Consider the following 15,859-nt stretch of genomic DNA (forward strand, 5'->3'; position numbering starts at 1 on the left):
TACTGTGTATTTGCGTGGGGATTGTTGCAGTAGAAAATTCCATTGTAGCGACCGGTACATTAATGGGAAACCCTACATGTTTGAGCACCCTCTATGAAACGTCAAGCTACCCCACAGCACCCCCAAAAGAAATCTCTGGCGCCGCCACTGAGCCTGCAACCCCGTTTTGAATAAATGTGCAGTGCCAAACAGGCTCATTGCAGCCACCTGTGATAAGACACACTTTTTTGCCAAATATCAGCATTTTCTGAGTGGCAAAGTATTATAACTTATTGTTCTAGGGATTGCACAATTGTATTATGTATTTTCTTTTGACCACACAGACTTATGGAGCATTGTTTTATTATCACTGTTCTAGCAAAGGAACGCACACGTTCATATTGATGTATTTTAATAAATGTGAATTTGGCCCATTACGTGGCTATTTGTGTTGGGGGGGGCCCGACTTTTTTTTTCTCCAAAGCCTGACAGAAAAAGTTTGAGAACCACTGCGTTAGCTCCAAGCATTTGCGTGCCTAAATACTGGGTCACCCCTATGTTCCCAGAGTCCTACTGTATGTTCTTCATAAAGACATTGTAAGGGATTGGTAATGGTAAGATATGGGCAAAGACTGCTCTTGGTCAACTGCAAAAAAATGAAGATATAGATTTTTCAAATGCAGTTTTAAAAATAGTATTCTTAAAAAAAGGTGGAAATATAATATATCTTGCAAATATCTTGCATGAAAATGTCAAGGCATAGTTTTTAATGTGTATAACATCAGTAGGTTATAATGTGTAAGTGGATGATTTCAACATTTGAGCTATACAAACATGCATTGCTCAGAGCATAATACACTTTGAAATGTCTCTTTAATGTGTCATATGAATTGAGCAGGGAAATAAAGGACCCTGGGAAAATAGATATACGCTACCTCAATATTTTGCCTTTAAGACCCTGGTCTAGTCTTGTTTTTCAGTCAAGACAAAACAAAGTGTCCTACACAACATATGTGTAACCAAAACAACATTTGGGTGATCTATACATACTTTATTATTTTTTTGTAAAGAGTCATTAGAGAAGTCTATTTCATTATGTTTTTTTAACCCCTACAGAAAGTAAAAGTTCCAGTTTCTCATCGTCGACTCAGCGCTGAGATTCCGCCTAACCTTTTTTATTGTTGCTATAGAGATCTTTACACCTCTTATTTACAGTCGACCAAATAGGAACAGAATAACCAAAAGTCTGATTTTATATTCTTTTGTTTTTGCAAACTGACCTGTCTCCAAATTGAGCAGAGCATCTCCTTTCCTCCCAATCTGACACACATTACTATAGAGCTTTACTTTATGAATGATTGATAGAAGTGAGTGCCCCCCCCCCCCCTCCTCTGTAGAAGCCAGGTGCAATCTGGGATGAGTGAGTAAGAGGGGTTGGTGACAGGCGGCAAAAGAGACAGACAGAGAGGCAATGTCAGATACGTAATTGTGCTTCGGTGTGGGGGTGAGACGGTGGTGGGGGGGAGGCTAGACAGAGGCAGAGACATGAGAGTTAGCCTCTCTGATTAAAGAGTGTGTGTGTGTGTGTGTGTGTGTGTGTGTGTGTGTGTGTGTGTGTGTGTGTGTGTGTGTGTGTGTGTGTGTGTGTGTGTGTGTGTGTGTGTGTGTGTGTGTGTGTGTGTGTGTGTGTGTGTGTGTGTGTGTGTGTGTGTGTGTGTGTGTGTGTGTGTGTGTGTGTGTGTGTGTGTGTGTGTGTGTGTGTGTGTGTGTGTGTGTGTGTGTGTGTGTGTGTGTGTGTGTGTGTGTGTGTGCGCGTGCGTGCGTGCCCGCCCGCTTGAGTGTGTGTGCATCTTGGCACTCAGACAGACAGGAATGTGATGCGTGGATCGATACCGCCCTTATATTGCCCAAATCAACCCAGCGCGCGCTGCCTCACCAGAGCGGCTGATCTTGTGTTCCAACCAGAGCCAAGTGTTGATTTACCGTAGAGGGCTATTCATTTCAATCTGCATCTGTGTGTGAGATAAATAACATTTTCATATTGATCCACGACTGTTAGCATTATCCAAAGTCTTTCCCATAACAGTCCCATGAATGGCACAATCAATTCCAGTCAGTATTCTTTCAATTAGATTTGCTTCCTACTGTAAATACTGTAGAGATGTATAAGTATGTAAAGTATTTATCCCAAAATGTAAATTATAACGAAGGACCAATGACAATATAGCCCGAAAATGATGACATGAAAATCATACCTAATGTTGCATTCATGTTTTAGGGAAAGGAAAAGATCCCAAGACTACTTTTATTTTTACAGTGTCGGATAAAAAACTGTCCATTGACCAATGACCATATCACTTATTGACAAAGATCAAACTAGGATCAAAACCTAGTTAATTAAGTCACTTAAGTGATGTCCTGCCTTACCTTTTCCTTAATTTACAGTTTTTTGATAGGATTTCACCTGCTTGATGTACATATGATTAGTTTTATTCAATGTATCGACATTATAACACTATATTTTGGTTTCCTAGTCATAAATACAACAATTAAGTTGCAGAAAATACCGATAACGCTATAAACAAGACAGAAACAGAAGATTGATCATCCTCTTACCTCATTTGCTTGCTTTGCCGAACCATAAATAATCTAAACTCTAAACAATACAGGTACAGAAAACAGTATTGAATTAGGAAACATACTTTAACCAACTTAACCTAACCTAAAGTCACCCTATGTCACATTCATGCATGTTGCTGCAGTGGGTAGTCATGATGCAAATATATTAGCATGATAGTGATCGCTAGTCATTTATCAGAAGGCAACCTTTTACATTACAAATAATTGTTGTATTGTCAAAATTGGGCACTCATCTACTCAAATGGTCACAATGTGCTCCGAGTTGTGGGGGAAAAAATGACATGCTTGTGTTGTCAAGGCCCTGAGGCTTGTCAATATAGATTATCATGCCCTGCTTTTTAAATGCTCCAAAGTTAAACACAAAGATGTACAGGCACAGGCACTCAGAGCCATACAGATGCATACTCTCTCTCTCTCTCTCTCTCTCTCTCTCTCTCTCTCTCTCTCTCTCTCTATCTCTCTCTAGCTCTCCTTCTGCATCATGCTATCATGGAGTGCTTCACTGTTACTACTACTACTGCTGTACTCTGCTCTCAGCACAATCCCCTCTACATTAAATAATGCAGCTGGCCATTGTGCAGAAGCTCCCCCCGCGCCCCATCCCATAGCAGCACATATCAGCAGATTTCCGCTTGCTCCGCTATCACAAAGAATAACTATGTCCAATTCAGCGTTTACAGGGCCAACCCTATAAACATAATCAAGCCATTTCCACAACAGCAGCCTCAGATGTTTGTTCTCAGCTGAAGTTCTCCCTGAAGAATGCTAACTGGGGGATTTTCTCACCACTACACCTGCCTTTGTTGATATGTATGTAATTGTAATGGATATATCACTATGACAGAAACCGGTTTAATATCCACATGGCTCATCTGCATTACATATTTAAACTAGAGAATGCAATTCCTAAATAAATTGCTAGTGGGAATGGGAATGCTTTATGCTGAAAAGCTGACGCTAAACTGCTATGCTGAAATGTAATGTGTAAGAAGAAAGTGAAGAATTTAGATTGAAATTATACATGAACACTGGGGGCTTGAATGTGTGATGAGAGAAGAAAAAAAAGTAAAAAGGCTTGGAAAAGCAGCAGAATATTTGAACTGCAAACTTCTGAACTAACTTGATGGTGAATGATCTGTCGCCATTCCAACGGCATTTGATGACATCCCATGATACGCTTAGATGCGTTGATGGCTGCATCGTTACCAAACCTGTGAAGTTTTGGGCCATTTGGAGCATTTTCACTGAAGTTATGAGAAAAACGTGTTTCATGGCAAGGCAAGGCAAGTTTATTTATATAGCACCTTTCAACACAAGGAAATTCAAAGTGCTTTACAAAAAATGAAAGACATTAAGAAAATGGCATTTAAAATCAGTCATTAAAAAGAAAAGATAATAAAATACACATTAAAAGAAAAAATACATGGATAAAAGTTACAGTGCAGTTTAATATATGAATAGTTCAATTAAAAGCAGCGGCAAAAAGAAAGGTCTTTAGTCTGCATTTAAAAGTAGTCAGAGTTGCAGCGGACCTGCATGTTTCTGGGAGTTTGTTCCAGATATTTGGAGCATAATAACTGAACGCTGCTTTACCATGTTTAGTTCTGACTCTGGGGACAGAAAGCTGACCAGTCCCTGAAGACCTGAGAGATATGGATGGTTCATAATTTAGCAATAGTTCAGAAATGTATTTTGGGCCTAAACCATTCAAAGCTTTATAAACCAGCAGCAGTATTTTGAAATCTATTATTTGACACACAGGAAGCCAGTGTAAAGACTTCAGAAAAGGAGTGATGTGATCCACTTTCTTAGAGTTAGTGAGGACTCGAGCAACAGCGTTCTGAATTAGCTGCAGCTTTCTAATTTATTTTTTAGTGAGACCTGTGAAGACACCATTGCAGTAGTCGAGTCTACTGAAGATAAAAGCATGGACAAGTTTTTCCAAATCCTGCTGTGACATTATTCTTTTAATCCTAGATATATTCTTTAGGCGATAGTAGGCTGATTTAGTAACTGTTTTAATTTGACTGTTGAAACTCAGGTCAGAGTCCATGACTACACCTAGATTTCTGGCTTTATCTGTTGTTTTGAACATTGCAGACTAAAGCTAAGCGCTAACTTTTATACGTTCTGCCTTGGCTCCAAAAACCATTACCTCAGTTTTATCTTTGTTTAATTGGAGAAAGTTCTGACACATCCAGTCATGGATTTGTTCAATGCACTTACTCAGTGTTTGAATTGGAGCATAGTCTCCTGGTGAAATTGTTACGTACATTTGTGTGTCATCCGCATAGCTATGGTAACTTATTTTGTTGTTTTCCATTATCTGAGCCAGTGGTAGGATTTAGATGTTAAAGAGAAGAGGCCCCAAGATGGAGCCTTGAGGCACCCCACATGTCATATTTGTCAACTCAGATGTGTATTTACCTATAGAAACAAAGTGTTTTCTGTCCTTTTTAAAGTGGACCTATCATGCTATATTTGAATAATATAGTGTAGGACCATACCTATATAAGGCATATTTATACTTTTTATTTTTAAAAATACCAAACAGATCATGCATTTTAGCCATTCCTCATTTCGCTCAATTTAGCACTGTCTTTTCATTGGCTGATTCTGTGAGAACAGCACCATCTAAAGGCCTGGCATATGTACTACAGCGTCTCCAGCGCTTTCGAACGGCAATGTCCGTGGCTGTCTCCTCCTGATTGTTGGAGTTGACCCAATAGCCGTAGCGCCACTTCTGTGACGTCATATAAGTGTTCAAATCTGGATCAGTCTGTATCAGATCCGTTGCAGCCCCTTTTTAAGAGATTTGAGTATGGAGGAAAATAGAGAGGGTTGTCTTTTCTGAAACTTGGTGAGTTCCCTGGAACACCGGGGACAGATACGTCACCTTTAAGTAGGATTCAAACCAATTTAGAACTGTTTCCGAAAGTCCCACCCCGTTTTCTAGTCGGTCTAGTAATATGTTGTGGTCAACAGTGTCAAACGCAGCACTGAGATCTAATAATACTAACACTGAAGTTCTGCCACTGTCTGTGTTTACGTGGATGTCATTGAAGACCTTTACAAGAGCAGTCTCAGTGCTGTGGTTTGGACGAAAGCCTGACTGGAACACATCGAAACAGTTATTTAAATGCAAGAAGTTACTCAACTGTTGAAAAACTACTTTTTCAATGATTTTACCTAGAAATGGCAGGTTTGATATGGGCCTGTAATTGTTCATTACTGAAGCATCTAGATTATTCTTTTTTAAGAGCGGTTTAATAACTGCATGCAGGGCCTGTGGAAAAATACCTGAGTGAAGAGATTTGTTTACTATATGAAGTAGATCTGAGGCCATGCAAGGAAAAACATCTTTGAAAAATCCTGTTGGAATAATATCAAGGCAGCAGGAGGAGGATTTCAGAAGTTGAATAATGTCCTCTAGGTCTCTGAGTGAAAGTATGAAGGAGCAGTTAGCAGTTGAAGTTGCATGAAGATTGTTCAAGTCTGAAGAGTTTCTCCATTGACTTCCATCTTAAAAATGTGATGAATTATGGGATGTATCTATAGAATTATGAAATATTATGAATGATAAAAGTAATAGCCATCGATTCCCGACCGAGCTGAACGCTTTGATGTTTGAATGTAGTTTCTGCGATGTTCAATGTGGGAGAAGAAGAGGCGCAAAATAACCCGGCGGAATAATAAAGACTTTTGTGCGTAGCATAACAGATAGTTGATGCTGTGTTAGCATTCCCACTAAATAAACTAGGATTACTGTGTATGCCTTATTTAACATAAACAAAGCTATAGATAATGTTGTTGTTAATTATTTATAACGTAGTCCTTCATTATCCCTGTGCAGTGTGAGCTGCTGCTTAATTGTATTTAAAAGGCTTTCCAATAGTCACTTATTGTAATTCTCTAACACAAACATCAGGATGTGGAGGCCAACATTATTAACATATATATATTTGTACTCTCTAAATATTGTATTTAGATGCTTCTGATACTGTATAAAGGTTTTAGCTGTCAAAGAAAGGTATCAACATGCAGTCCAAGACATTTCCTAATAAATATATACATTCGTTCAACAAATATAGGTAAACATGCTCAAACATATGCACACATAATTTCATACATAATTACTACTGGGGCGTTGAAGCCACACAATTCCCCTCTTTTACATAAATACTTTATATAAGCAAATTCACTCAGACCATCATTTTTTTTGTTTTTAAACGTGTTACGCTCCAATTGATTGCCTCATTTGTGCAATCTAAACAGAGTAAACAGCCTAAAGCGTCGACTCAAAGGAATCCACCATGGTTGCTCTCTGTTTGATCATCACATTCAGACGGATATCCTCCCAATTAGCTGTGCCCAGGCAGAGAGAAAATGCATTATAAGAAGCAGAGGGAATGTATTAAAATTAACTGTTTTATTGCTGTTTTAGTTTTGTAATTTTAGTACAGAATGGTATGCTGCTTCAATGTTATGTCACATTTTATTGATCGCGATACAACAAATCAGAAAAGAGTGAACAGAAAGCAATGTGAAACCACTCAAATTGTGTCTCAGGTATACTGTAGGCTTATCATCACTTTTGCTATGTCAAAAATGCCAATATTTCTATATGTAAAAAATATTTAAAATGTTTTGAATGTCATGTGTTGCTCCAACAGTCTCCGGTTGTCCTTCTACCACTATAGTGGGGGAAGACAAAATACTTTTAGTGGCACAGAAGAGTCTTCCCTGATCAATAACCCAGGATTGGCAGGTGTGTGGGTGAGGTGTGGTTGTCTCAGGTCATGAAACACCCACACACAGCGTCTACATGCACAGACACACAGACTGAAGTCCTCTTTTTTTTCTCGACAGGATGATGAAGTGGTGCTCCAGTGCGTGGCCTGCATCCAGAAGGAGAATCGCAAGTTCTGCCTGGCTGCCGAGGGGCTGGGCAACAGGCTGTGTTACCTGGAGCCCACATCTGAGGCCAAGGTATGCACAAATCTTGAATCCTCTTTATCTGAAAAAACATTCAGCAGAACTCAGAAATGCATGTTATTTTGTGTGTGGTCTCTCTCATCTACTTCATTCGATGGGGTTTGTTTTCTCTGCTGTTTTTATAATGAACTATACTGTATGTTCACACACATTGCATACACAGATTGTCATCAAACAAACATCACATAACACATTTTGTAGAAACTAGACAACCATTTTATTCATCCTTGTTTATGTCCGGAAACGATTCAGTGAAGCTTAGTGGAGATGCACAAAAAAACGACAGCTCAGCACGCCATCAAAGCTCCCATCCACCGCAGTCTATTTGATGAGCTTTTCTTTTTAAAAGATTCAGGAAAGATGTGGCACCTCGGTTGGTCCGCTGTCAGATGATAATTCCCAGAAAGTATGCACCTGGACATGTTTGATGGATTGTTTCATAAACATTGCTGCTGTTGGCTCTAATTGCGCATGGCTTTATTGCAGCAGAGCGGTAGCTGCTGACGCATTTCATAGTTTGTGTGACTAAGTGAAAAGTTTTGATTACGGCCGTTATGAAACATTTCATTGTTTGCCTTTGTAATCAAGAAGCTGCACACTTTATTGCATTTTTGTGTAAAAATAGTTTATTAAATTTGTTCAATCTAGAAGCAGGAATATCTGAATGATGATTGGCTGTTGGAGTGGATGTGTTCCCAAGAGACTCTCACCTTGTTGCTCTGCCGCTTATCTGGCATTAATGTTTTTCCATAGCAAAGCCTGTCAACAGCAGGCCTAATGGGCTCTGTCCGCATTGATTGTCTTTTAATCATAATCCATTTGTATTGTCTGAGATTCATTAGGCTCAAGCTATGACACCAGTGTATACATGTGTGAGGTACAGCGAGGTGTTCAGGGGAAAGACACTAAAAATAAGTAGGGATTAAAGATTATTGTTGTCCTGACATCCAGCATGTTCTCTTCTTTCCAACACCACTTCCTGTCCTCCAACAGCACTCATAAAGAGTATGTGTGGGTATGTTGGGGGGGAATTGTGCCCAGAGGGAGGTGAGGCTTTCACCCCATATTGGATGGTAATTACACTTGACAGGTGTGATGGATGTTCTCCCTATCTGGCACTTTGTCTTCATTGCCTGCTTTTTTTTTTAATAAAAAGGCATCACCCCACCTTTGGGATCAGCGATGGAGAAGTGAAAAAGACCCAAACATGGCAATTAGGAAGCGGGCCTGGACAACTGAATAGGATGCCTCCCTTTTCTTTGTGAACTAGTCTAGTAACGGGGCAAAGAACCAGGACCGCAGGAGGAAGTTGATTTAGAGTTTGCACAGTTTAAATTGCAACATCAATCAGCCTGAAAGAAGCTGCTTGATTTTGATGTACGACCAGCAGGTCTTGCCTGTCAGCGACTCAATATTATGACCACTGGAGGGTTGATTCCCACATACCATAATGGCAGTGTGTTTTTGTTGTGTGTTTTCAAAATGTGAATCAAAACAGATCCACTCACGTACGTCAACTGACCAATAGTAATTGGAAAAATATCAGTTTTGACTCCTATCTTTGCCGCTTAAACTAACAGTTTCAGCAGCTCCTCCAAATAAGCTGTAAAGGAATGGCGAAGTTTGAGGTCACCACCTCAGGCCAATCAGCTTTGGCCCTTTTTCACCCTCTCTCTGAAGAAAGACATAAAGACGACATCCATCCCTGCCCACCATCTAGCTACGCTCTTTCTCTCATCTCACTAGTGGTCATAAAGCAAACGTCTGGGCATGGCCGGCATGTTGTAAAGCTGTCTCCCTGCTCCGACTAAGAGGCCATCTTGACAGGGCTGGACACTCATCATCCTCTACAGCTCTTTTGGACCCTCATCTAACTCCATACACATTTTTACAGACTTGTGTCTGGGGAGAGCAAAGGTCAGCTGTCAGCCACCCAGAAAAATGAGGGTCGGGGATGGATTGCTTTCTAGGGTCCTCATTATGATTTATATAGTAAAACGTCTAGAGGAGGGACTAGTCTGTGTAGAGGCATCACCAAATGTCCAAACAGCATGCTGAAAATATGTTAGCCTATATTGCATATTGATTGTTGGGGGAGGGTGTGCTAAATGTATTTAGTGGAGACCCAAAAAAAGCTAAAAGGACTGAATATTGGATTTGCATGACTCCAAAGTTTACTCCAAATGTTTTCAGTATCTGACTTTTTGCTAAGCTATGCTAACCATCTTCTAGCTTTTACTTAAACCTGCAAAATATTTTTTTAGCACTAAACAACTGTGGAATTTAGCTTTTCCCTTTGAATGAATCCACAACAGATGCTAAATCAGACAATTAGGTTGAAAACAAATGAATAGTCTTAGTTCATGTCTAAATAGCGATTGTGGAGTGTGCATAATTTGTAGTATGCCAATGAGACTGGAATTACTATTGTTGAAATCCAACACACTGGCATGTGTTGCTATAAATCAAGTCATTTCTGTTTGTTTTCCCTGAAGCGTTTACAGTCTCGCCTGGGGCATCTACTCTACAACTTGACTTAGATTTTAATGATCAGATATGGCTGATTGGCTCAGTGCATACTGCTGGCCATCTAGATTTGTATTGACTGTAAATCTATTGTGGCTTGACCCTGAATCTAGGTTGTGTGAAGTTTGCAAATGAGGTTGGTTGTACCTGAACCAGTTTTTGAAGAGTTGAAGTACTCCGTAAGGAGGACAGTGGGGTTGTTTAGGTTTATACAATTTATCTTGTAGCCGTTCTGCATACTATCTTCATCCCTGCTTCCCTCATTCTGTCAGTGAATCCCCCTCTCCTCTCCTGTCCTGGTTTGGGACACAATTTTAACATCCTATGACCAAGACCTAGCTTATCTTTGAGCAGACTGACCTGAGAGCACATCTATTTTTAAAGTAAACTTTAATGCATATCGCCCACTTGATTAAGACAAATTCGGTTCAAGTGCGGTAGAAATGCAACAGTCAGCACACATTTTACGAGTGGACATCTAATCAGAATATCCCTGCGGATTCAGGGGGCACTTTTTAAATGTTTCTGGCTATACTCTAAGTGCATGTTTTGTTTATGAAGTAAAAAGTTCTTTACATACTCAATCTGTATCTGATCCTCTAATGCTGCCTCAGTAATGGAGCATGTTGGCCTGATAAATTATGGTGTTTTCAGAGGCAGCTGCTTTCAAAAGAGTAGTCTTAACTTTTCATTTTACACTTTAGGCGTACTTCAACACATACTGTGCTTACAATGCCCTGTATTCTATGCAGAGCAAGATCACATACTTGGTCTAGTCAGTAATTAGATGGATAAAATGTTTTTCTTAGGGATTAGTAGATACCAAACACATAAAGATATCTAGCTTCCATTGGTGAGGTGCAGAAACATGAATCCAAATGAATGCTAATGTTCTCTATCTCCTGGATATTTAAATGATAACTGTTGGCTAATATTTTTAACCTATCAATGCATGTTAATTTAAAGCTGTAGTGGGCAATGTTGCATATAAGAAGTCCCAGAGGTTAGCGTGATATAACAGTGTCTATGATTTCAGCATCCAGAAATGGATAAACTGCACACTCCTTGAAACAAAATGCCTTTTTAGAATCTCAATGGAGGGCGGATGAAGATGGTGCAATAAAAAGTCCATTATGATTTAAACTACTTAGGCAAATAAGCCCTTCTGGTTGCTGTTTAGAGAAAATATGTGTGTTTTCGCTAGCGGACGTCGGGAATAAACTCTAAGAATTAGACTGAGATCACAGTTGCATTTTTATAGGTTGTAAAAGCTTCATTCTGCTTGACACTATTGCTATAAACTAACTTTTTAATAAGAGCCCAAGTGACTTTACAAAGTAAGTTAAATGAGCTTGAAAATGTCTTAATATGTAACCTCTTGTCTGTTGTTGCAGTATGTTCCTCCAGACCTGTGCATCTGCACCTTTGTGCTGGAACAGTCTCTGTCTGTACGGGCGCTACAGGAGATGCTGGCTAAGAGCGGACAGAACAGTGAAGGGGTGAGTGATGGAGAACACACACATGCTGACACACAAACACACACACACCCTCATGTGCTGTATGTCCCACTCTGTTTATACGTTCATAAGACGAGGTTGTAAAACAGTTTATTGTAATGACTGCAGTAAGCTAAGTTGAACACTCTTAACTTGTTCAGTCACTTTAAAGAGATGAATGGGCAAAATAGGCCCATTACAGTGGCCTTGGGACCCTGGCTGCCCAGAGGTTCAGGCCCCAATGAATATTAATTAGGATGAATTGGATGTACTGGAAATACTAGAGCTTTTGCCTCATGTGCTGCATGCACTTTTAAACCATGAAATTAACACTAAGGCTTGAAGAAAACCAACTTTTTAAAATGTTTTCTTTTGTAAATTATTAAAGCAAAATGAACAGCTGATAGAAGATTTGCAGTTTTTCATTTAGTTGTGGCTGATTCTGTTATCATCACTCATTATTCTTCACTGAATCCCTGCATCTGACGTTGTTATAGTCATCTTCTTGCAGGTGTGTTGGCTTCTCTTCCTCATTGCTGTTACAAATGTGTGTCTCTCCCATCTTTATCTTCTAAATTCTGTGTATAATCTCCATCTCCCTCATGATAGACACGCGGCCCGGACCGATGGGTATGTTCACTACTCATACCATTAGCCTCTCATCCCTAATGCATGATGCTGTAGTTTAGTCTTTTTTCAACTGTCTTCCATAACACATCATCGAAGAACATCAGTCTTTCATCAGGAATCATTAGAAATCAGGGTTTATGCTAACACTAGAGCCCTGCATGGAAGTAACTGATGATGGTATGGATTTGTTGTGTATCCTGGGTGAGAAGAGTTGACAGAGACAAATAGAGGTTCGTATAGACTTCCCAGTAATGTTCCCCACAGCCATCACACAGCTCTTCCCACTGCTGGAGAACTGCAGCGGCTGGATGCTGGATTAGCGTCCGGTTAACGTTAGTCTTACCCTCAGGGGAATTTAGATGGATGCTCATTGCAGTATCATTTGTTTTATTCAAACCCAGCCTCACAGGATAAGCTCTCATTTGTCACAGTATCATTTTTTACCCACTCATTTTTGCTGTATGATATGAGATGCCATGAGTGGATGGAAACAGCTGAGACAGAGATTTCTGCCACTTGAGAGGTAATGATCATGAAGGATTTAGTCAAAAAAGCTCTCGACTGACTCAAGTCAGCTTTGGCCATTTCGCCCTTTAATGCTACATGGCTAATGATGGTGAGAATCTCCGTAAATCCTCAGTTGTTGAGGCTCATATTCATTGACTCAACTCCTGAGATAAATGTTGAGGGCTGCGACCAAAGTGGGCTACAGAATGACAGAAATGCAAGACCATTGGTTCCACTTCCTCTGTGCAGGGTTTAGGGCTAGCTAGAAGGGAATTAGGGGGAAAAGGGTTCTCAAAGTATTAAATGCTCAAAAGGACATGAGTTAGGACATGAGTTAAATGAGAGTCCAGCCTCATCCCTCATGCATCAGAATCCTTTTAGGACCTTCACATAGCACTTTAAGTCCAACTGAAATTCAACTGCTTGTCTGTTTTAAATCCTCTGTTCTAAGACATCAAAATCCAAATTGAAAAATGTCCATTCATCAGTTATGTCACCTCTCTAACATTGGCAGATACTCACACTGACTAGCAACCAGACAGCAGTCTGATATTCCAGAGCCCCAGACTTTGATCAGCAACCCACAAAAGCTTTTTTATGAGGTGTCCTTCTTATCTTTCTGAACACATGACCTGCACTTTAGCTTGTTGAGTAAGGCCAGCAAGAAAAAGAAAATTCACTGGCGCAAATTACATTGCTAATGTCAGTTTGCAGGCTAGATATCTAATAAGCTGCTCAGCTGCAGCACATTAAACACCTCAAAATGTTGCTTTGGTCCACTTAGATGCTGGTGTGGTTCTTACCCTTCAATACCACTGCTAACAACGTCTGACCAGAACTTTAAGAGCTATACAACTATAACTTTAAAAAATACAATTATTTTTGACTGCAAAAACGCACAACTACATGTGATTTCAGTTGGACTTGAATGCTGTTGTGTTTCCTACTTTCTAGGGTAGTTGAAAGATTTACTCATCTCTGAAATCTTTTTCTAAACCTTTCACACCATTTGTACCTTTTGTAGGACCCTTTGGACTTTAAGATGGTTTAAAATGACCATTTTTATATTGTGTTACTTCACTGTTTTCTCTCTACTCACATTTATCTGTTTTCGATATTGTCTTCCTATTCATCACTTTTGCCTGCGCTGAAATGTCACTGGAGGAAGCGCCATTAAAGGGGAAATGGAGGTTGAATACGTCTCGGCTGAGGCTCTGAAATCAATATGTCTTTGAACAGATGGGCTTATCAATGGACAGTGGCTGGAGCAAATCGGTAGTTCAGGCTGTTTATGCCGGAAGGCGCTGACTGAGACACAGAGGCGACTGAAGAGGACCTGCCAAGACAACACACTTACAATCGGTGCAAATGCCAACCCCCTTTTAGCTCAGTATCCACCGCTGATCACTTTGTGTGAAGCTTGTCGTTACTCGTCCAAAAAGCACTGACCTGTTTGATTTGCGTGTCGCTGGTCAAAAGGGCAAATGATGAGATCAGTCAGTCAAGGAGACATAGCTGCCCTGGCGACACCAGGCGTGCTGATGTTTCTCTTCCCCTGCCCTCACTGCCCTCTCTTTGTCTTCTAGCTTTGTGTTAGCTTGTAGCTGCACTTGGCCCTTTCTTCATTGAGTAAAAACACAAGACTGCAGCCACACACATAATGTGCTGCAGGGCTCACACACCAGGAGGCTGCCTCCTGCTAAATGCCATGCCTTTAAATTGTCATGAAGATGTCACTTGTGGTCAAAAGCTGCACAGGAGATACAATACTTGTTTTGTTTTTTCTTGCACCTCTTAGATCCAACCATCTTTTCCCTTTCTGGTTCAGTGAGCTGAGTGTAATGCGGTTTTACTCATTTCAGTTGCAAGGTGTATCACATTTTTTCTGGAATGTGTCCCCACATGCAGAAGGTTCTCTTTCTTACTGAAATTAGCGGCTATTTTCCTCAGTGTGCTTCCTATCTGTGTAACGCAGTCCTCAGCCGTGGGATAAGGAAGTGGGAGTAGGGCTTGGGTTTATTGGTTGTGGAGATTGCAGCTGGATGTGCCTCGCCGCATTAAGCTCAGTACCTCAGCCAGCATACAGTAGTAGCCAGAAGCACAGAAGAAAGCCTGAAAGCCAGTGCTGCAGTCTGCACGACACAACTGCATCAAATCACAGCATGGCCATTGTGCCAGTAGCCAATCGAGGGGGCTAGAGGGGAAAAAACAAGAGGGAATGAAAAAGAGAGGAGAGAGAGGCTGCACAATACACTGCTATGATTCATGTATCTCTCAGTTCATTATAATAATTCCTTTAGAAAGAAATCTACTTACCTTTGGTAGATTTTAAGTCTTGACTACATATCATTAGTGTCCTGCAGTGGTTGTACTTTTGATTTAATTTAGATTTGACTCAAACTTGACTGTTTGACAATGTTTCTCAAATTATTTCTGGATCTTGTTCCAATGGCATTACTCTGTGAACTGCCAGGGAATGGGAGTCAACCTGCTTTCCTTGATCCCTCTAAAAAAATATAAAAGGACTTTTTGACATAGTATGCGTCTGGGGACTTCAATAATCTGTACCAAAGACTGAGGACATGGCACATTATTGCTGAATAATGAAACTCTTTCTTACCTTAATGCTTTCTAGAGGCTCATAAGGAAGGTGAGTAACACGGGAGACGCTTTGCCAAAGAAAAACGTCAAATACCCTTTTTTACCCCCTTTGCATCTCTAACTGTAGAGACACCATTTTCCCCTTCTGCATCCCAACCCAATCCCACAAGCATCGGAGCCATTCCCTGCTAATGCTTTTCACCTTGCATCGGACACTGACAGTAGTTGTGCATCCTTCCCACATTCCTGTCGTCAGAGTGGTGGAATGATGACCCTGTATCCTGTTCCCTCATGGATACAGGACCCAGAAACACCATCGCCCGTGACAAGTCAGATTTGCATGTCTTCATTGACGAGATGGGTTGGCATAACCCTCCCCAGGAGATATGTGCTCCCCTCAAGCTTGAGGTCATCGCTGGCGAGAAGGTCCTCACTGAGGTCAACATTCAGTGCCAGAGGTCGGGTGTAGATGGAAGTAGTTGGAG

General features: G+C 40.5%; 1 protein-coding gene across 17 annotated transcripts in view; it reads left to right on the forward strand.

The window, feature by feature from the left end:
• The window catches only part of LOC307046252 (ryanodine receptor 3), a 128,117-nt gene that overhangs the window by 17,270 nt on the left and 94,988 nt on the right, over positions 1–15,859 (forward strand). For 13 of the 17 annotated variants that reach the window (XR_013810119.1, XM_079692574.1, XM_079692577.1 and 10 more), the window contains exons 2-4: positions 7,489–7,608; positions 11,535–11,639; positions 12,246–12,266. Coding sequence is in view for 16 of the 17 variants with exons in the window: in XM_079692574.1 (XP_079548700.1) it covers positions 7,489–7,608; positions 11,535–11,639; positions 12,246–12,266 (246 nt within the window). In the remaining variant the exon portion in view is untranslated. The remainder of the gene's footprint in view (positions 1–7,488; positions 7,609–11,534; positions 11,640–12,245; positions 12,267–15,859) is intronic. The other 4 variants (XM_079692573.1, XM_079692568.1, XM_079692565.1 and 1 more) reach the window with 1 other exon arrangement.

The sequence above is a fragment of the Notothenia rossii genome (genome assembly GCF_949606895.1).
Source record: "Notothenia rossii genome assembly, chromosome: 7".
Lineage (NCBI taxonomy): Eukaryota > Metazoa > Chordata > Actinopteri > Perciformes > Nototheniidae > Notothenia > Notothenia rossii.